Source organism: Odontomachus brunneus, unplaced genomic scaffold (assembly GCF_010583005.1).
Source record: "Odontomachus brunneus isolate Ranch 3 - 2012 unplaced genomic scaffold, Obru_v1 Obru_scaffold_118, whole genome shotgun sequence".
Classification (NCBI taxonomy): Eukaryota; Metazoa; Arthropoda; class Insecta; order Hymenoptera; family Formicidae; genus Odontomachus; species Odontomachus brunneus.
Window position 1 is genome coordinate 363058 of NW_022639568.1, and position 20753 is coordinate 383810.

At 37.8% G+C, this 20753-nt stretch overlaps 5 protein-coding genes across 7 annotated transcripts; 2 read left to right on the plus strand and 3 right to left on the minus strand.

Moving 5' to 3' along the window:
- Positions 1-202: 202 nt before the first annotated feature.
- LOC116849545 lies at positions 203-992 on the minus strand. The gene is made up of 3 exons (XM_032826797.1): positions 745-992; positions 495-534; positions 203-412 (listed from the first exon to the last, which is right to left on the minus strand). The coding sequence occupies exons 1-3, from the start codon at positions 988-990 to the stop codon at positions 222-224; spliced, it is 477 nt and encodes a 158-aa protein (XP_032682688.1). The 5' UTR covers positions 991-992; the 3' UTR covers positions 203-221.
- On the minus strand, positions 812-4519 carry LOC116849540 (probable ATP-dependent RNA helicase pitchoune). Its single transcript, XM_032826784.1, has 10 exons — positions 4421-4519; positions 3746-3818; positions 3491-3619; positions 3069-3329; positions 2653-2967; positions 2285-2586; positions 2029-2181; positions 1743-1910; positions 1336-1513; positions 812-1159 (listed from the first exon to the last, which is right to left on the minus strand). Exons 2-10 carry the CDS (start codon positions 3783-3785, stop codon positions 993-995), a joined length of 1713 nt encoding a protein of 570 aa, XP_032682675.1. The 5' UTR covers positions 3786-3818; positions 4421-4519; the 3' UTR covers positions 812-992.
- Positions 4520-4769: 250 nt separating this feature from the next.
- LOC116849546 (centaurin-gamma-1A) lies at positions 4770-10736 on the plus strand. Of its 2 annotated transcripts, none has more exons than XM_032826799.1 (13): positions 4770-5166; positions 5384-5616; positions 5702-5843; positions 5935-6066; positions 6440-6603; positions 6693-6835; positions 6944-7139; positions 7211-7313; positions 8090-8314; positions 8400-8517; positions 8610-8822; positions 9072-9219; positions 9448-10736. In XM_032826799.1, exons 1-13 carry the CDS (start codon positions 5001-5003, stop codon positions 9616-9618), a joined length of 2154 nt encoding a protein of 717 aa, XP_032682690.1. In that variant the 5' UTR covers positions 4770-5000; the 3' UTR covers positions 9619-10736. The 2 variants fall into 2 exon arrangements, with proteins under 2 accessions (XP_032682690.1, XP_032682689.1); XM_032826798.1 differs by having other exon boundaries at positions 5001-5166; positions 8087-8314.
- Positions 10209-13600, minus strand: LOC116849548. The gene is made up of 11 exons (XM_032826800.1): positions 13430-13600; positions 13282-13351; positions 13070-13202; positions 12758-12992; positions 12481-12639; positions 12142-12294; positions 11854-12058; positions 11688-11767; positions 11348-11595; positions 10970-11203; positions 10209-10880 (listed from the first exon to the last, which is right to left on the minus strand). The coding sequence occupies exons 1-11, from the start codon at positions 13547-13549 to the stop codon at positions 10700-10702; spliced, it is 1818 nt and encodes a 605-aa protein (XP_032682691.1). The 5' UTR covers positions 13550-13600; the 3' UTR covers positions 10209-10699.
- A 676-nt stretch (positions 13601-14276) lies between these two features.
- On the plus strand, positions 14277-20516 carry LOC116849549 (protein transport protein Sec23A). Of its 2 annotated transcripts, XM_032826801.1 has the most exons (12): positions 14277-14481; positions 14687-14969; positions 15097-15183; positions 15461-15707; positions 15792-16041; positions 16514-17164; positions 17236-17389; positions 17481-17632; positions 18195-18369; positions 18478-18699; positions 18996-19016; positions 19906-20516. In XM_032826801.1, the coding sequence occupies exons 2-12, from the start codon at positions 14691-14693 to the stop codon at positions 19993-19995; spliced, it is 2328 nt and encodes a 775-aa protein (XP_032682692.1). In that variant the 5' UTR covers positions 14277-14481; positions 14687-14690; the 3' UTR covers positions 19996-20516. The 2 variants fall into 2 exon arrangements, with proteins under 2 accessions (XP_032682692.1, XP_032682693.1); XM_032826802.1 differs by lacking the exon at positions 18996-19016.
- The last annotated feature ends 237 nt before the right edge of the window (positions 20517-20753 follow it).

The following is a 20753-nucleotide window of genomic DNA, read 5'->3' on the forward strand; positions in this document are numbered from 1 at the left end:
TGATACAGAAGGAACGCGCGCCCGCGGATCGAATTCGAGGCGAGATTATCGATCGGCGCATCGACGGCATGTTGGAGGCCCGACACGCCGCCTCTTATTAGCGTGCTCCCACGGACTTTACCTTCTATGCCGTATCCAGCGCCTACGCGTGCGTGCATGCGTGCGTGCGAGCGAATGAGCGCATGCACGCACACATCGGCGAACGCAAAGTAACGTTGACGTCATGCGTCCATACATGGCATCAGCGTGAAAACCGTGTGGGTGTCGAGCGCGCGCGCTCGCGTTAATAAATTATTTCTTCGGGCCTTTTCCCGTCGTGCTGCGTCCGCCGACAATTCCTTCCTTCCTTCCTTCCTTGCTCGCTGTTTCTCGTTTCTGTGCGTTATCTTTCGATGAACGAGATTCCGATTGTCTACGTAGAATCGCAGTGTGTGCGACCGTTAGTATAATGGCATACTCTTTTCTGCACATAATCGTACTTTATATATTCGTACTTGAACTTCCTTTTGCGCTCAAACGACGATTCCTACGTTCCTGTTGAAACACAGTTCGTTTCAGGTGAGCTCGCAGTGTGCTCATGCGGATTTGCAGGGCTGTTCTTTTTAACTGAATTAATACTGCACTGGAGCTTTATTCTCCCTCTAACATTGGTTAATATATTTATTTCATTTTTTTCAATTCAGCCTAGTTCAGCTAATATGAAGAGACTTTGGTTAAGAGATATAGAGTGGGGAAGAAACTTACAGAGATCGAAGGAAGGACAATTGGCGGGACGACTGGAGAATGTGAGAGATCGAGAGGTGTCAAGAGCTTCTCCAACGTCACTAAAATGTATTTCCAAGTCGAAATTGTGAACGCAAACTGTACAGGTGTAACAGAGGATACCGACGTATCTCTCGACGTATTCCTTGAGTGTGCTGGAACGCATCCGTGCGCCATGACAATGCAGTCGTTCGCGATCCACGCATGCAAGGTGCGCGTGGACGACATGGTTATCTGCTGAATTGCCGCTTGTCCCCCGCACGCTTACCTACCTGCTGATAGGTCTTAGTGCGGCGCAGCTGTTTCGCGGCGCTCGGGTCGTTCATGTTCTTGAAGTGCCCGTAACCGCCTCCGCCAAGTCTCTTTCGTGGCCGCGTCGCCTTGCTCACTCCCACTTCTGTAAAGCGTGGTCGAGTTAATAAAAAGAAGGAACAAAGAGAAGCGTGTAGTCGTGCTGTTTTAAAATTCAAATCCGCATGCTGCAATTGGTACCATTATGAAGCGAACATGCGTGTACGAGAGAATAAGAGGTGTAATTTTTTTTAATGTTAAATCCGTATGTCAAGTACATACGTAAATCCACCGCCGGTGGCACGGTAAATCCGAACGATTTTGCGACCGCTGTCAAGTCCAAAGTCTCAATATCGAAGATCTGCTTCAGATGATGAGAGTCGTACGCTCTGACATACGCCTTGAAGGCTTCCTTCGCCGATGCGTGCAAATAATAATTCTTCGAGATCAGCTTTTCGAGCTAAAAAAAAGTAATAACGCGTTATATCGATTCTGGGACACGCGGAGATAAATGTTAATCAAGTCGCAGACAAACTTTTTGATCTCACTCACTCTACTAAAACGAGCGGCGACATGAATCATGCGCGTGGGCGCTTCTTGCGCCTGTTTTTTCAGTTCGGACTTATCCAAAGAGAAGATAAAAAAGTGAGTCGGGATAAAAAATCGTAATATATGTAAAGTATATATACTTGTAATTGTATATCGGAAATCTTGTTATTGCTGATCTCATACTCGCGTAACGGCACACGAGCCTGTTTTAAATAATAAATCATTCCAAGCTCCTCCGGCCGCAAAAGTAACAAAGCGTTACCTGTGCTTCCCGCGCGAGCCGTTCTTCCCACACGATGAATGTATTCCTGAAAATCACAATTCGATACTATATATGTATATTCGCCGATCGCAAATCCGTATTTATCGTTCAATTATTTGCTTTTTCACATAAAGCGAATAAACAGATAAACGTAATATTCTTACTTTAGGATCATCCGGCGGATCATATTGCACGATCCAGTCGACGTTAGGTATGTCCAGGCCTCTGGCGGCCACGTCAGTGCAAAGCAGAATCCCAGTATCCGCTCTGCAGAATTGGTAGAAGGTGTTTGTTCTCTTCACCTGCTTCTGCCTACCCTGTTGTCAAAAAGCGAATATTTAATCTCCATGCAAATCTCTACTGGAGAATGCTGCGGCTTGAAAAAAGCGCAGCATAAAAAAGAAAAATTCAATCACTTACATGTATACTCATTACTGGTAGATCAATGTAGTTGAGAAGTTCATGATGATACTTGACAGACATGCAGGAACTGAAGAACACCATTATCTTCTTCTTTTTGTTTTTTTTTAGGAATGTGAACAGCAGCAGGAATCGCTTGTCGCTCGGACACACTAGGTAACCTTGCTCCAAGCCCTCTACGGTCGCTTCATCTTTGTGGTCATCCACTCCCACGTATATAGGCTCCTTCTTAATGGCTAACTTCGTCAACATGGCTACCTTCTCTGTCTGCGTCGCGCTGAAGAGCATAGTCTGTCTTCGTTCTGCATAAGAAAGCAATATGTAGTAATAAGAAAGATATGTAACGTATATTCTGATATGCTACTAACTCGGAAGTATGTTAATAATCTGCTTCATCTCCTCCTCGAAACCAATGTCCAAGATTCGATCAGTCTCGTCGATGACCAGACACTGCAGATTTTTGTACATGAAATCCGGGGTATTCTGCAGGTGATCCAACAGTCGTCCTGGCGTAGCCACGATGATGTTCACTCCTTTCGCGAGCTTCTGCGCCTCTGTCTGCCTGCTGGCACCGCCCATGACCAGACCATATGTATGATGATGATACTTCATGAGTTCCTTCAAAACTCCGAACGTTTGCATGGACAATTCTCTCGTAGGGGATATAATGATGCAACCAGTACCTGCAAAAACAACCATATAGTTGTGATAATGACCAACACAATCTTATTTCGCAAGTTATCCCCGATATTTTAACGTCGACAATATCGTTGGTTTTACGTACCATTACGTGGCATAAACTTCAGTTTGTAAATGAGCTCGACTGCAGGAATCAGGAAGGCCAGAGTTTTTCCAGATCCGGTTTTAGCAGAGCCCACCAGATCTCTCCCTTCGAGAAGATGTGGGATGGATTTCGCCTGTATCTCTGTCATTTCTGTAAAGCTCATGTCGTTGATCGCCTTGAGTGTGTTCTCACATACTTTTTCATTCAATACTGAGAAGCTCTTGTCAAATACTACTTGTAAACCCAAGGTTGTGCCAGGTGCTAAACAAAAATATATCGACATATTATTAAACAATATTAAAATATTGTCCAACTGTTAATATAGTTATGTAACATATAAGTGAATTAGTATTAAAATGCATAAAATAAAAAAAAAATGGATGAAAGAAATTAAGTAGTAATTAGGTTATGAAAGTACATACTATTTTCACATGTAGTTGCACTGTCATTGGAAAGCTCCTCAGTCATCTTCAATTTTTGTTTCTCCTCAGAAACTGATGTTTCCTCTGCGCTTACCAGTTTCTTGGTTATTTGTAAAAGCTTCCTTTTCTCTAATAAATTTACACAGACTATCATTATTAATTTTCACATAATAAATCACTTATATATAAATCATACATGTGTTGCAAACATTATTAAGGTCTCATATAAGTAATTCGTATGATATAAAATATTACTTTTTGGAGGAACATTTTCTGTGGGTCGTGTTGTCTTCATTCTGTTTGAGTCTGTCTTCAGATCTAATTGCACCTGTAAGAAAAATATTTAATGTTAAAATATATAATAACAGAAAGTAATGAGTTGTATCTGGTTATTAGATACTAAAATGTAAAGAAACGCGAAAATTAAGACGAAAGAAAATTTATTCAATTAATTTTGAACAGAAAGACGCGTGCGCACTACGTGTCAGCTCGCCATGTGGCAGCAAAAGCACTTTGTGACTCTTGGACATCTAGACGACTGTCATGAGCTAACATTCAAATTATCTTTTATACTTTGTTCACTAATATTCTATTAGTACAGCCGCCAAAACTTATAAAAATCGATTTGAAAAAAGTTCTACTTGTTACATCTAAGACGCCATTTTGAGGTACATTAGGTTATACTCGAGCATCTAATCACTGATTGAAATATGAGAGAAATACAGACGACACGATTATAAAGATAACATGAGAAATACTCAAAATACACCATTAAAAAAGTATCGTCCGATATAACTGAAAATTATCCCGTTCATCGAATAACTATCAAGATTATCCAAATATGTGGTTATTAAATACTAAATACTTTCAGGCACAAGATAACAGTTGAAAATAGTATTTTCTCCTTATGTTGTTTATATTTAAACCCACCTTTCTAGCTTGAACTTCAAAAAAAGACCACGTTTCTTTCTGTCACCTTTTTGCTAATTAAAAATTTATACGACACACATGTGTTCTCCAGAAGCTTCTAAACGCCAAATGGCGCCACTGTTCAATTTACGAAAAACAGTCATAATGCACGAATATCTAGATGCGTCACGATAGACTTGAAAATATCTTGGACGTCGAATCCAGCTGTCCGATTGGTTGGTCACAAGAGAATTTTCGGAGTTCCGGGAATTTTCGTTTGGGAATTCTTCGGGTGTCGTTCCGAAACTCCCCAAGCCGACAGCCAATCGGCACGTCGATCTGAACGCCGTAACGAATAGAATAGTGCCCGAGGGGAGGCGAGATATCAGCGCGTATACGAGGGTGTCACATAACCAACCGCGACGATTCCGCGAGGAATGTTTATAAATACTCGAATTTGACATATGTTATATGACGAGCGTGGAGTTCACCCGAGTTCACTCGCGAGATCTAGTCGCTTGCCGACGCGCGATTTCGTAGCTATGTTATTGGTGTAATTGGATCGATCGTCTCTGGTGAAATCGTACGCGAACGAGGAACGATGACAACTGGCCAGAGTGGGCACGATCATTCTCTCGCTATCAGGCAAGAAATACAACGTTTCGAGAGTGTTCATCCGTCGATATACGCCATTTACGATCTAATCGATCTGGTACCTGACGCGCACATCGCCAAGCAAATTCGCGAGCACGTCGTGGCAATTGAAGGTACTTCATTGCCGTATATTCTCTGCGTCTGTTACCTGCATAATTGCAGTAAAATCATACAATGTGACACATAATAAAAATACATGTAATACTAAGTTAACTTACTAAAATTATTGTAAATAGGAAGAACCAATGACAGCCTAAGTATGGCTATTTACAAGATAAATTTACATCATTGTGGTATTGCTTGAAACAATATAGACTTGAATTCCTTCAGATTCTTTCGTCAACAGTCATGAATGGACACTGGCAAGGGATGTTCCAGAGTTACACTTGGGAATTATTGGTTCCTCAGACTCTGGCAAATCAGCCCTTGTTCACAGGTACCTCACAGGCTCCTTCATGCACGAGGAGTCACCAGAAGGTGGTCGTTTTAAAAAAGAAGTCTTCATCAATGATCAGAGTTATCTTCTTTTAATCAGGGACGAGGGTGGTGTGCCTGAAGCTCAGGTATAAGAGAAAGTTGTCCTCTTTTATGTCTTATACTGTACTGCAGCTAGTAGACATACCATATTAAATGCATCATTGCTTTCAGTTCTCTGCTTGGATAGATGCTCTATTACTAGTATTCAGTCTAGAAAATGAGGAGAGTTTCTCAATAGTTTGTGGTTTTTACAATAGAATGTGTTCTTTCCGAAATATGTCAGAGGTACCAAAAATACTTGTAGGTGTACAAGGTGCGTGTCCTTTGCATATATGTTTCTTATTCTGCAGAAATATCTTATCAGCTGCGATATCTTATTTTGCTGAACACTGTTTACCTTGTAGACTCAATTAACGACAGTAATCCACGTGTCATAAAAGACGTTAAGCCGCGGAAATTGGCTTGTGACTTGAGATGTCCTTACTACGAGACGTGCGCCATTTACGGCTTAAATGTCGAGAGAGTATTTCAAGATGGTAAGAATATTTTATGAAAGAGTAAAAACTCGATATTAAGGTTTTTGATCTCACTGCTGTCGAAACCTGGACCAATAACGTCAGAAGTAAGAGAACACATACCATTTTCAAATAAAAAGATGTGAAAGAACACTGGAGATGTCTTGAACGTACTTGTAAAATGCTTAAGTGATTCGAAGTGTTCTTTTGTACAAATATATTTTTATCTGGAAGTAGCAAGCAAGAATTTTTGGCATTTTCTTGCTTCTGACGTCATTAGTCCAATGATCTGCAGCAGTGGAACTGGCAATCTTAAAACTTGGAGATTATGTGTATTGCGTTGCCCGGAGCTAAAGCGCGATTGTTATTCTAACGACACGAATGACAATTTCAGTGTGTCAAAAAATTATACAGAATTCATCCACGAAACATTTCTCGTGCGATGTATCTCAGCACAGCACGGAGAGCGATATTAAATTTCCAGTGCCGGTTATCACTAAAACCGCATACAATCTTCACAATAAGGAGGTGGAAAGCACGAATTCGTTGAAGGCGAACGTGAGTCCGAGTCCTATCTTGCTACTATTATGTCTTTCGCGAAAATCATTCAGAATCACGAACTAGTAATCTTTCGCATTTTTTGACAGACCTCGGAGAAAGATGAGGACTGCCGATCCATTCATAACAGCTCAATGCCGAACGACTCGGGACTGCTAAACGACAATTTTCACAATATGCAGAACCAACATGGAGAATTGCGAACGTCGATCTTGACTCCGACTACCATTAGGTGCAAGACATTTCGTTTTTTTTCTTTCTATTACCTTCTACTTTCTCCGCGCTTTTGCCGACTCGATCATTAATCGCCATAATTCTTCTAATTTTAATTTGAATTCAGGAAGTTTCGAAGAAAATCGAATATATTCACACCTTCCAAAAAGGAAAAGTATATGGGCGAGATGGGCGTTGGTAGAGAGATACCGGTCAAGCAAGGCTACCTGTTCAAACGGAGCAGTAAATCCCTGAAGGAATGGAAAAAGAAATACGTCACGTTGTTGGAAGACGGCCGTTTGACTTACCACTCGAGCTTGCACGTAGATATCTCTTATATTTCATTCACGCTGTCCGATAGTGCGACACACTTACGAAGGGAGAGCATTTTCAGGATTACATGAACGACACCAACGGTAAAGAGATACTCTTACAGTACGTCACGGTGAAGGTACCTGGCAAAACGCCGAAAGGCTCCAAGTCATACAGCGCTCAAGGTAATCACGTGGTGTCAATATGAGCCGAATAACTTCTATGGTTAGATAGCTAACAAGTAAACCTATCTAAAAGGTACACTCCAATTTCTTTCTAATTTCGCACAAATGTAGAAGTACAAAAAATATTTAGATCATATTTTTTTATTTTAGTCCACTGAGTTTCACGGGCAGTTTATAGCTTTTTAATGTTCTCACTCTTATCATCAACAAATACAACAAAAATGCATAAGAAATAAAATCGAATACAAGATATAGTTAAATAATTTTAACAAAATCGGTGTAACTAAGACACGAACCATTCTAATTATAAAATTAGAATAAAATTAAAAAGAAATTGGAGTGTAAGGCAGATTTACGTGTAAGTATCTATGATATTCAAACTCACAGATAATATCCAGCTACTCGAATAATGCTCAGAAGCAATCGGCTTTTTGGAAGCAAAAGTCGCTGTTAAAATAACTGTCTACCACTACATATTATTGATCTTTGTGACAACTTTTTGTCTTTTGTTTTTCTAAAACATAGTCATTATTTTAGCAACTATATTTATATAATTATTGCTATAATTATATAATTATTAATATAATATATAACTATTCCTATAATTATATTAAAAATTATATAATTATAGTCAGTTATAAATGCTTAATTATTCGAATACCCAGATAATTTGTAAAATAATCAGATACCCAGACATTAACATCAACAATATTACATACACTTAACATTTCCATCGTGCTGTCTATCTCTAACCGCGGAACGTGTGTTCTCAGAAGACAGTTTCGAATTTTCCATTATTTCCCTGGAGAACAAAACGTGGCATTTTGAAGCGAACAGTGCCGAGGATAGAGACAGCTGGATCAGCGCGATTGAACAACAGATATTGTCGAGTTTGCAAAATAGCGATGGGGACAAGAAGAATGAGACCGACGCCTTCAAGATGCATTGCATAAAGAACAAAGTTTCAGGAAATGACGCGTGTGTTGACTGCGGTGCGCCGAGTGAGTAGAGCTATCTTTCTCCATCTCGATTCGATCAATTGCCAATCGCATGATCAAAATACACGCGTCTGTTCCCTACATTCAGATCCCGATTGGGCTAGTCTCAATCTGGGCGTCCTGATGTGCATCGAATGCTCTGGCATCCATAGGAACTTGGGTTCGCATATATCCAAGGTTCGATCTTTGGATCTAGATGACTGGTCGTAAGTATAACGCGAGTTTCCCCGCGACTTATGCTCATAGACACCCGACTACATTTCGTTCTCAACGATACATCTTCAACGACGGCTTTTAGCGCAGGTCACCTAAGCGTCATGCTGGCTCTTGGCAACAACATAGCCAATAGCATCTGGGAGTATTGCTTGAACGGTAAACAGAAACCAGTCCCGGACTCGTCCAGGGAGGAGAAAGAGCAATGGATTAGATGGAAGTATGAGGACAAGCTCTTCTTACCGCCGATCAACCCGAACGTTCCCCTGGGGAAGTTGCTCATCGACTCGGTCTGTCGGTAAGATCTTTCTCACGTTTTCTCGACGACTCTCAGATTAACTTCGTAATTGTACTAAACACCGCGATAGTTTATATGATGTAGAAGAATCTTAGAAAATTTCTCAAAGCTTGAGCGATCTCAGAAAAATAGAGTCAAGCGTTCAAAATTACGAGATCCTACTTTCTTTCTGTCAGAAAGAATCCAGCAGTCGGGAGATTAATTCTCCGTTCCCACCTAGCGAGATTCTATCAAGTTTTGTGTACACAGGGGAAACATGAGAGTGTTTACGTTCTGCTTGACCCGGTGCAGCTACGAAGACATTAATATGCCGGTCAACGAACCGGAAGATCTGCGAACACCGTTACATCTGGCTTGCGCGACCGGAAACTTGGCGATGGCGCAGCTTTTAATATGGGTGCGTATTTGTCAAATTCATAACAGACTAGATATTAAAGATTGAAAATTGCGAATTAAAAATTACAATTTGACCAATTGTGTGGCACAAGACAAGATCAAAATTGATTTTCAAAATTGACTATTCAGTTCTAATCTTTAATTAATATGGACTTTGCACAACCACGCGTACTCTTCGTGATCTGTCCACTATGAGCTATAACAAGCATGTTTGTTGGGAACTTTTCAGCACAAAGCGAACCCGCAGAATCTCGATCATGAGGGACGCACGTGCATGTCGTACGTGCGAGCTCTGGAGAAAACGCTGGATAATTCGTCCGACTCAATGGAAATGCAGAAGCTACTCGAGGTATTGGAGCAAGCTAGTGTCTCCGGAATGGATGACGCGGACGCGTCTTAGTATTAAAGGCGATGAAGAGGAGAGTAATGCCTTATAAATCAACTCTGCCTGCGTCTTTTCGCTATTGAGAATACTGGTGTACTTACGGTATACGTAGAAAGCCATGCTTCTCGTTTTTTTAGTGGCTCATTAAGAGGAAGGAGAGAGATTTTATCGCTTTTAAGAGTGACATTCGTTCGGAGGAGAGCAGCCAAAGTATGTTGAAACGGGAGATTGGAATGCAGTAACGATTTATTCTCTATAGTAACGTTAGCTGTATGGAAAAAAAGAATTATATATAAGTGTAAAAAGTTTATAACGCGCATCGACAGTCGAAATCATTTTAATATTGATTACACGAAATTCATTCCGAATTGAATGAGAAGTTTTTAAATACGACACATATTTAAAAGTTATAATAAATTTTAAATATATAACAACACGTAATTTTGTACATTGAAAATAATTCTTAAAGACGGAAAACGGAAAAGAAAGTTAAAAAAAAATAACTTCGCAATAGAATATTTATAATAAAAAATTTGTGTGTGTCAATCACAGAGAATGGACTAATAGCATGCTCGAGTGTATAATTGTCAATGACTGAGAGTACAAACACTCATAAATGTAGTTTATATTTATATATATCTCTAATACATGTAATGTATTTGAGAAGGATGCTCTTATAATTTTGATTTTATTAATTATCAATTAAACCTTTCATTACCTCGCACTACGCCCCGTTCATTCGAAGCGCACCAATTCTGAAGTTTCGTTTTGTTTCGCTTCATGAATACCACTTCAGCTCACGTATCTCGTAGTTTTTTAAACCATGTCGAAGACGACGTAGCACTTACACCGTGAACCATCTCCTCTTGTGCATTCGCATCGTCTGCAAGCAAACACATAAATGGAATGAACAAAACGAGTAGAGTCCAGAGTAGCGCAATAATGTCATTTTACTCGCAAACATAGAAAGCGAGAAGTTTCACATGGAGTCTGTAATTTGAACGATTATGCAACTTTTCGAACTACGAGGATATAAAACTTTTCACTTTTTCGCTCCTAGGGAAATCATATGGCCACTATTTTGATTGTACATATATCATACAAATACACAGACGCTTAAACGATTTCTATTATTTACTTTACTTTCATTTCTTTCTAATTTACCTGTAGAATAAATATTCGTTGGAAAAATAGGCATTTTGCTGTAAAACGTGGTAGTAGTTAACGTCGATGCGGCGGAATGAGACGAGAGAGTGGCTCTCCACAAAGTAGGATTCCTGAATACAAGACAGATCGCTAATACACACTCTCTGTATACTGTAACTTTGTTCACCGTGATTTTATAATACTTGTTAGGTTTACGTACGTCTTTAAGATATTTAACTCGTTGATTATCGCTCCCGAGAGCGGCACCGTTAAAGTGTAAACTCGGCCGCAGAGTTCGGCGTGATGTTGCAGCGGGGAAAGCTCAGAGACAAACTCCCTATACACGTGAGCGAACACGCTCTGCAAACTTTCGGCTGGGCATTCCAGATGTGTCTCGACAAGCAGCATGCATTCCAAACTTATGTGAATTTGTGCCAACGTGAGCAACTTCTTTCTGCGATTTAATCAATAAAACCGTGACTACACAGAGTTCATTGAGAATTCAGTCTGTTCAATTCATAAAGTATGTAATTCCCGTGTATATATATACATACACACAGAGAGGAATTATATTTAATATTTTATAATTCTATCTCACTTATAATTCTCCGTGTTGAAGGTCCCGGATGACACATCGGCCAACTTCTGTCGGATGTCGTACAGATCGACGAGCCGCGCTCCTTTTAAAATGTACAAATAATCTCGGGTGAGCTTCTCAAAGCCCGCGTCCACGACGAGTTCTAACGGTGCGCTTCCTAGCAATAAACGACTAATAAAAGACGTCATCTCTTGACCACGCATATCGGAGGCGAGTTTGATTATTCTCGTGGAGTTTGTGTCGTTGACCTAACAAATGTGCAATATATTTACATAGTAAATTTCTTGGTAAATTTCTCATTAGATCGTTATTGAGGCGGATAGAATTTTTAATAAGTTACCTGTGGCACAAATCTGTGCTCAAGAATCTCTCGTAGAATCGTCTCGATATAGCTTATCATCTGCGGGTACTCCGAAGTTGCTTTTAAGAGAGAGATGTATGATTAGTCGAAACAAACGTGCAGAATATATCTTATGATAACTCACTTATAGGAAATGTTTATTCACCGATAAGTATTTCCCACAAATGGTCAGTGAAGTCCATGTCGTGCCTCGAGGATACATCTTGTACGCGTTCCGACAGCTTCGTGTCGTCCTCGACATTCTCTTTCTTTCTACAGTCGATTCTCTTGACACTGTTTTTATTGGATTTGCAAAATGTGATATTGCCGTTCATCAAAAGATTCAGTTTTTCGCTTATGACATCATGTCCCTGCAATATCGATATGTAGTTGAAAGAGATATCGAAAATAATTATGAAATTTATTAAAAAAAAGTAGAAGTATATCTGTTTACCTCTAAATATGATGTTGTAAATTTTACTGAATTTTGCAATCTAATGTTTTTCTGATACTCATCTATTATCAATAAATATTGACTCAACAAAAGTAATTGAGACCGCTGCTCCTTCAAAGGACTATCTTTCCAGCTGGCATTTGTTTGAATTATCTGCAAAAAGATTTGCTTTTGTTAGATGATAACAAAAAAAATATTAAATTTACAATAATATATAACAAAATTTTATATATATATATATATATATATATATATATATATATATATTCATATTATACACCACATGTTATAATATGATAAGTATAACAACCTATACATGCATATTTTTTATATACATACTAGTATATTCTTTGATAATCTTGGATTTAACACCAAGCTACCAGAGTGCATTTCTATGTTCATACTTCCTTCAAAGTCAGTTCTGGCAACTTTATCCCAATCAATTTTTTCTTGTTTGATACCAAACAAATCAAAGGTATTAAGCACAGACATTTTAATCTAAACAAAATGATACTTGGTAAAACTTCTAATAATATAATAATAAAGTTTCTAGTATAATAGTATAATTTCTAGTAATATACATATAAAATCGACAAACTCATTATCCATTACATACATCATGCTCTTGTACATCAGAACGCTTGATATGTTTCTGTATAATTCTCTGGCAATTACTTTTTACTGCAGCTTGAGGCATCACACCAAGAAAGACTGCTTCTAATGTAGTGAACCAATTATCATGTACAATACTGCCGATAAGCCTGCTTTGTTTAGGATCTTTTCCATCACAAAGAGCTAATATTGGCAAAGTATCACCATTGAACTGTTCAAGATACACGTTCAATGCATTGCTGAAAAGATATTTATATCATTGGATTAGAACTTAGAAGTAGAAACATCTTGAGAGAATCAGTATTTCTGTACATACCATGCATCGTTTCTACTCAATGGCAAATACGACTCCTCTTCTTTACGCCAATTGTGTCTCGTTGTGATAATCGTGTCGTCGAAGCCGCAATTGCCGAATGAAAATTCCAGAGGTGAACCACTGACATCATGCCCTGAATAACATTTCAGACACTATGTATTTCTAATGGAATACGAAGGATTCTTAGATCTTTAGATATATTTATATATTACTTGCGGAGTATTCATCGAAATTCTTTTCCTCGTTCTTTTTGCAACTTGCGGATTGTGGTGTGCCGGGAATCTAAACCAGACGATTATGTCATTAGCATCAATCGAGATCGCGCAGAGTAGAAGCGCAAATTCCCTTTCGCTCGCTCACATTTTTATGAAGAACGATATATGGTTTACCCTTCAGATCCGGGAATAATTCCTCCACATACGATAATCTAACTTCGCTAGCTTGAACATGCGGCAAGACCTCGTCCAAACATTTCATCATGATCTCCTTATAAATCGTAACGTATACAATTTGAAATTGAACAATTTCAAAGAACGAACTCAAAGATGGCGCGCGATCGCGAAATAACTAGCGGGTCGATAGATAAACTTCGTCCCGAGCCACAATAGGTGTAATAAGCTTTAAGCCTTAAGAAATTGACCAATCACAATCGATTATTCTCCTTAAATTTGACTGTGATTGGTCAATTTTTAAGGCTTAGGGGCGCCGCACACGAATTGACATAACAGTAATGTAAGAGCACGTTCAGATTCCCTACCCGGGTGCACTCTGTTACTAGAAACACTATAGTATATGTCACATATACTATAGCACTTCTTGTATTAGAGTGCACCTGGGTAAGGAATCTGAACGCAGCCTTAGATGTACCGTAAGAATTGACCAATCACTTTGGTTGTTTTCCAACAAGAGACACAAGTCGACACAAACATCATTCTATCCTGGTTCCACATTTAGGGCTGCATTCAGATTCCACCCGGATGAAAAATCTGAACGCACCCTAGTGAGAAACAAAGATAGGGTGATACTTGTGTCTCTTGTTGGAAAGCAACCACAATGTACGCAACTGGAAAGCACCCATTCTGTGTCCAATCATATCGTAGTCAATCGAGCGATTTAAATCTCGGCATTGGGTGCAGAAATAACATCTGGACATTCCCTTCTCAGTTCTTTTCTTGAATCGTGTTCCAATTTTCTTGACACGAAAGACACAGATTGGCGCATGCGTTTTATCTTTCAAGTGACGTGGCCTCCGGTGACAGAGGATCGTTAATATCTTGGTCAAGAATTTATAGGATTTTTTTGATTAATAATGTCGTATGTGTGGTAAAATGGCCAAGTGAACATTAGCAGCATCATCGTGTACGGCAAACGTAACGGCACTGACCAATTTGCGTTTCTCCCTGAAAGCGACTGTATGTATGAATCTGTTAATTAACAACTAACCTGTTGTAACAATCTCGTTTTTCTATATTTTATATAAAAAATGAGAGAATTCTACAAAAGTAGCAATGCCCAAAATCTGGCCAAGAGTTGTTCATATTGTGGCATATAGAATATATGTATGGAATATGTATTTGTAGAGTACAGAAATGTGTAAATTATATATTTATTTTGCAGCACCATGACAACATACGAAGATTTTATTCAACAGAATGAGGATCGTGACGGCGTGCGTTTTACATGGAACGTTTGGCCGTCATCACGTATTGATGCTACCAGACTCGTTGTACCACTTGGCACTTTGTACCAACCGATCAAAGAACGAGCTGATCTTCCACCGATTCAATATGATCCTGTCTTGTGCACAAGGTCCACTTGTAGGGCCATCTTAAATCCATTGTGCCAAGTGGACTATCGTGCCAAGTTATGGGTCTGCAATCTTTGCTTCCAGAGAAATCCTGTAAGAGGGGAATCCTGCACTATTAATTGTAAAATCTATTTTGTATACAATTTTCCTTCTTAAGTATATGTTTGTTACCTGCAAAAGTAATGTAATCTGGTACTTATGTATTTATGCTTTGTTATAGTTTCCACCACATTATGCTGCAATTACAGAACAACATCAGCCAGCAGAACTTGTTCCAATGTTTTCAACAATCGAGTATACAATAATGGTAAGCTATAGATATAAATCAGAGAGAGAGAGAGAGAATGAAACTTTTGTTTTTATTTATTAATTAAAAGTAATATAAATGCTTTAAATATATATATATATATATATATATATATATATATATATATATATAAAGTATATATATATAAAAAAAATATATATGTAAACATAAAAGTGTGTTTACTTCTATGAGAAGCAAAAGCATTTACTTGTACTAATTATACTCACTTCGAGACTCAAATCCTAATGAATTTACATCTGATATTCTCATTACTTAGCGCGCTCAATGTTTACCACCGATATTCCTGTTCGTCGTGGATACGTGCATGGACGATGAAGAATTGGGAGCACTCAAAGATTCTCTACAAATGTCACTGTCCTTACTTCCACCCAACGCTCTGATTGGCCTTATTACGTTCGGCAGAATGGTTCAAGTTCACGAGTTGGGCTGCGACGGCTGCAGCAAGAGTTATGTATTCCGTGGGACGAAGGATCTGCAACCGAAACAGGTTCAAGATATGTTAGGTAAAAGTTAAGTTTTAACTTGAGCTCAGTGCTGTTCGCACGCGATTCACGTTTGTTTAATCGCGCCTCGGTCGTATTTCGCAGGTATAGGTAGACCGATTCCAGGACAAAATCCAGGCCAACCGAGAGGACCCGGTACGCAACCGTTGCCGCCGGCCAATCGGTTCATACAGCCGGTGCATAAGTGTGACATGAACTTGACAGATCTTTTAGGAGAGCTACAACGTGACCCGTGGCCCGTAGGACCAGGAAAGCGCCCATTGCGATCCACCGGTGTGGCGTTAGCCGTTGCTACGGGTCTCTTGGAAGCTAGTTACGCGAACACTGGCGCTAGGTATTTACATATTACATCAGTGCAAAAGTTTCATTCATAATGTAATTCATGTTAAATTCACACAAAGTTACTGATTTGGGTGTCAAAGGAAGAATTTTGTTGGGATGCCTGAACAATACTCGAAGTTTTGTTTATTTCGTTTATAAAATTTGTCCATATTTCAAAATTGGATTTTTTTTAAATATTGTTTGACAAGTACAGTAAATCTTTTGCACATATTTTATATAAATATTTTATATATATATATATATATATATGTATATATATATATATATATATATATATATATATATATATATATATTGATATATATTGATATATAAATGGAAATATATTGTGAGATATCTCACTAGGAAATTCTCACTACATTATACTTAATATAAAAAACTATACTGAACTATTATACATAATATTATTACTATGTATATATTAATACTATAGTCAATGTCATCACTTGTTTCTCATGTTTAAGGATTATGCTGTTTGTTGGAGGGCCGTGTTCTCAAGGACCCGGTCAAGTTGTAACTGACGATCTACGACAACCGATCAGATCGCATCACGATATTCAAAAGGATAATGCTAAGCATATGAAAAAAGCGATGAAGCACTACGACGCGTTGGCGTCGCGCGCCGCTGCCAACGGCCACATTATAGACATATATTCCTGTGCTCTCGATCAAACCGGTTTGCTGGAGATGCGACAATGCTGCAATTCTACCGGTGGTCATATGGTGATGGGAGATTCGTTCAATTCATCCTTGTTTAAGCAAACCTTCCAACGAGTGTTCGCCAAAGACTCCAAGGGTGACTTGAAGATGGCATTCAACGCCATTTTAGAGGTGAAAACCTCGCGAGAAATTAAAGTCTCCGGGGCAATCGGTCCTTGCGTGTCATTGGGAGTGAAGGGAGCTAGCGTCGGAGAACAGGAAGTAGGGTTGGGTGGCACATGTCAGTGGAAGTTCTGTTCCTTGACACCATCCACAACTACTTCACTTTTCTTCGAGGTTGTGAATCAACATACCGCGCCGATCCCACAAGGTGGAAGAGGCTGCATTCAATTCATTACTCAGTATCAACATAGCAGTGGTCAGAAGAGAATCAGAGTCACGACTATCGCGAGAAAGTAAGCATTCACCGATTCTGTGTTGTAATTCACGAGATTACAATGTCGCAATAAAATATTGTTCGCTGCAGTTGGGCAGATGTGTCATCGTCCTTGCATCATGTGAGCGCAGGATTCGATCAGGAGGCAGCGGCCGTTCTCATGTCACGCTTAGCTGTATTCAGAGCGGAAAGCGATGACGGGCCGGATGTGCTAAGATGGGTCGATCGTATGTTGATTAGACTCGTTAGTATATTTTCCATTGTTGAAATTTATGTGAATTATGCATTACATACGTGTTTTATACATTCTAAGATGTGAACCTTTATCTTTGCAGTGCCAAAAGTTCGGAGACTACGCCAAGGACGATCCAAATAGCTTTAGATTGGCGGAGAACTTCTCCTTATATCCACAATTCATGTATCATTTGCGTAGATCGCAGTTTTTACAGGTGTTCAATAATTCGCCAGATGAGACCAGTTTCTACAGGTGCTTTATTGCTTGCACGAGACGGATGATGTTCAAGGCTCCTGGGGAGTCGCATCATCTATCTCTTTTTAATAACGTTAGAAGCGAGAAAACGCATGCTAAAAATTCCTGCAAAATACGTCGAGATAAACAGATATATCCACAAAACGACATTTGCGATCGATTAAGTACACCTCTAAAATACTCCGTACACTTTCCTTTTGTTCTAAAAATCAATAGATAATCGGAAAATTAATATGACAAGATAATGAGGAAATTAGGTTAGAAAAGACGATTGCACATCACATTTATTTTATAATTATCTGTTGATTGTTAGAACAAAAGGAAAGTGTACGGAGTATTTTAGAGGTGTACTTAATCGATCGCAAATGTCGTTTTGTAGATATATCTGTTTATCTCGACGTATTTTGCAGGAATTTTTAGCATGCGTTTTCTCGCTTCTGACGTCATTAAAAAGAGATGGATGATGCGACTCCCCAGGAGCCTTAATATTTGGGGTTGGATTTTCTCATCATGCTCCAGATTATCATCTCGCAATATAGATCTCTCGTATATTTTTCAGGCATATGCTTATGCGTGAGGATTTAACGAATTCTTTAATTATGGTTCAACCGATCTTATATAGTTATGGATTCAACGGGCCCCCAGAACCTGTATTACTAGATACCTCATCCATTCAAGCCGAAAGAATTTTATTGATGGACACATTTTTCCAGATACTTATATTTCACGGAGAAGTGAGTAATCAAGTTTTCAGTTTGACTGAGCTATCTGGTGAACGAATATAATCTACATGTAGTATGTATGTATGCGCACGTGTTTGATTTATTTTTAATTTATTGCAGACCATCGCACAGTGGCGGCAGTCGAAGTATCAAGACTTGCCGGAATATGAGAACTTCAGGCAGTTATTGGCAGCGCCCGTTGACGACGCAGCCGAAATATTAGCCGGCAGATTTCCCGCACCGCGGTATATTGATACGGAACAAGGCGGATCTCAAGCTAGATTTCTACTGAGCAAAGTCAATCCGAGCCAAACCCATAATAATATGTATGCTTACGGCGCGGTAAGTATAAAAAAAGTATATATATTTTTTTAATACTTATTCTTTACAGAAGATTCTCCAAAATGCCTATGAATTTGAATTTTTTAATTGATTTGATGTTGAATTTTCATCGACGTGCTCTATTAAGTTTATGTTATAAAAAACTTGATTCTATTTTTTCCCTAAATTAATAAAAAAATCTCTAACTAAAGAATATTATGTAATAATGAGAGGGGCAATTTATATAAATGTTCATTTAAGTTTCATATCATTTGTAACTAATATTTTTTTTATGTTACCACGATCCTGTGAACTAGGGGATGCCGATGCCCAATGGGGTGTGTTATTTTATTTATTTATCTATCTATTTTTCTTCTATCTCTCCCTTTTTCTCAACTTCTTTGGTGATCGGGTCACTCAGGGGCAATTGATACTGGTAAAAACACACAACTCCTCTTCCGTTACAGAATTTACCTCGTTATTTTTATTTAGATTTAAGGCAATTGAATTATTTACTTTTGCAAGAACATCGACAAAAATTCAAGTGTTATCACGTGTTGCGATTAAACATACACTTAACAGCTTGTGGAATACTGATTTCTTACGCTCAAATTTTGACGTTACCAACAATTGAATATTTCTATTGATTATCTTACATTTAATAAAAATATCGCGGCATACACACACATATTGTATTAAAATAAATTATTTAATTATATGAAAGAGCAAACTTTGAGCAATTTGTAATGAAATGTAAATGCATCTTAACTGTTCAACGACGTCGAAGTTTGGGCTTCAATTTTTACAGATATTTGCCATGTAAGATAATATAATTCTGCACTATTTATAGGTTGCACCTTTGCAATATTTAGCTTATATTTGGTGATGGCTAATGTAAAAGTGTGATCTTTTAATAAAATTTATCTTAAAATATATGGCATGTCCCTTGTTTGCCATAAAGTATTTTACAAATAGTTTTTTTACGCGTTTGTAAATAATTTTTAGATTACTATTTTCAAATTGAAGTCAAGTGGAAAATTTGCTTATGCTTAATATAAAATGCTGATTATACCTTTACCGTGAAAGACATTTCTAAGAAATTAATGTCATATATATTACTCTCATTTCTGCAAAGATTTAAAAATATTAGAAGCCACAATTATTGTATCTTTGCACATTTCATTGGTATAATATAATTGACTTATCCTTTTTCTCTCTTTTATCTAGGAGAGCGGTGCACCTGTCTTAACCGATGATGTCAGTTTGCAAATATTTATGGAGCATCTGAAGAAATTAGCTGTATCATCTACAGCGTAAATTAAAAAAAAAATGATATATTTGCAGTACATATTATGATAAACATTCATTTATCATATGTTTCATAATATATTAATAAAATTATTCGGAAGAAATGTAAAAAAGAGAGAGGTAAGCAGATTTGTAATCAAATTTGCAAATACAAAGCTTACGATAAAAATCGCAATAAATTTGAAAATATAAAAAGAACATTGTAAAATAATCTAATATCAAAAAAACGTTGCAATCATATAATACAGATTGTGAATTGATTGAAACTTAACTTCTAGGTAGATTATGAAATGGAATGCTTTTTTCTTATTTAATGAACAATTAATTTATAACATTCGTTTCATTCCTCCTAGATCTGTATTTATATTTTATATTAATTGGTGATTGAGCTATGATAATGCAACGTACATGGATAAATGTCAGTAAAAAGTTTTGAAATTTTCCCAATAATATTATTGTTCTTTTTTATATTATCTGTATTCTTCCTCAACATCCTATATATCGTAAGCAATAAATAAGATGCAAATTTATTTGTCTACTCTTTTCAAAATTCTCTTTTTAAAAAATCTATTTTAAATTTATTAGTAAATTTTTCTACTAATCTAGTAAATTTTGCATTTAATGTACTTCGTGATATTTTTAGTAACATGTTATGATAAATTTTTAATATCATATTATGTAAACATTACTTAAAATTATTAAAGAAAGCAAGTAGTTCCTCCATCGATGATTTCCCGTAACGTACAAGAGGTATATTATAAACAACG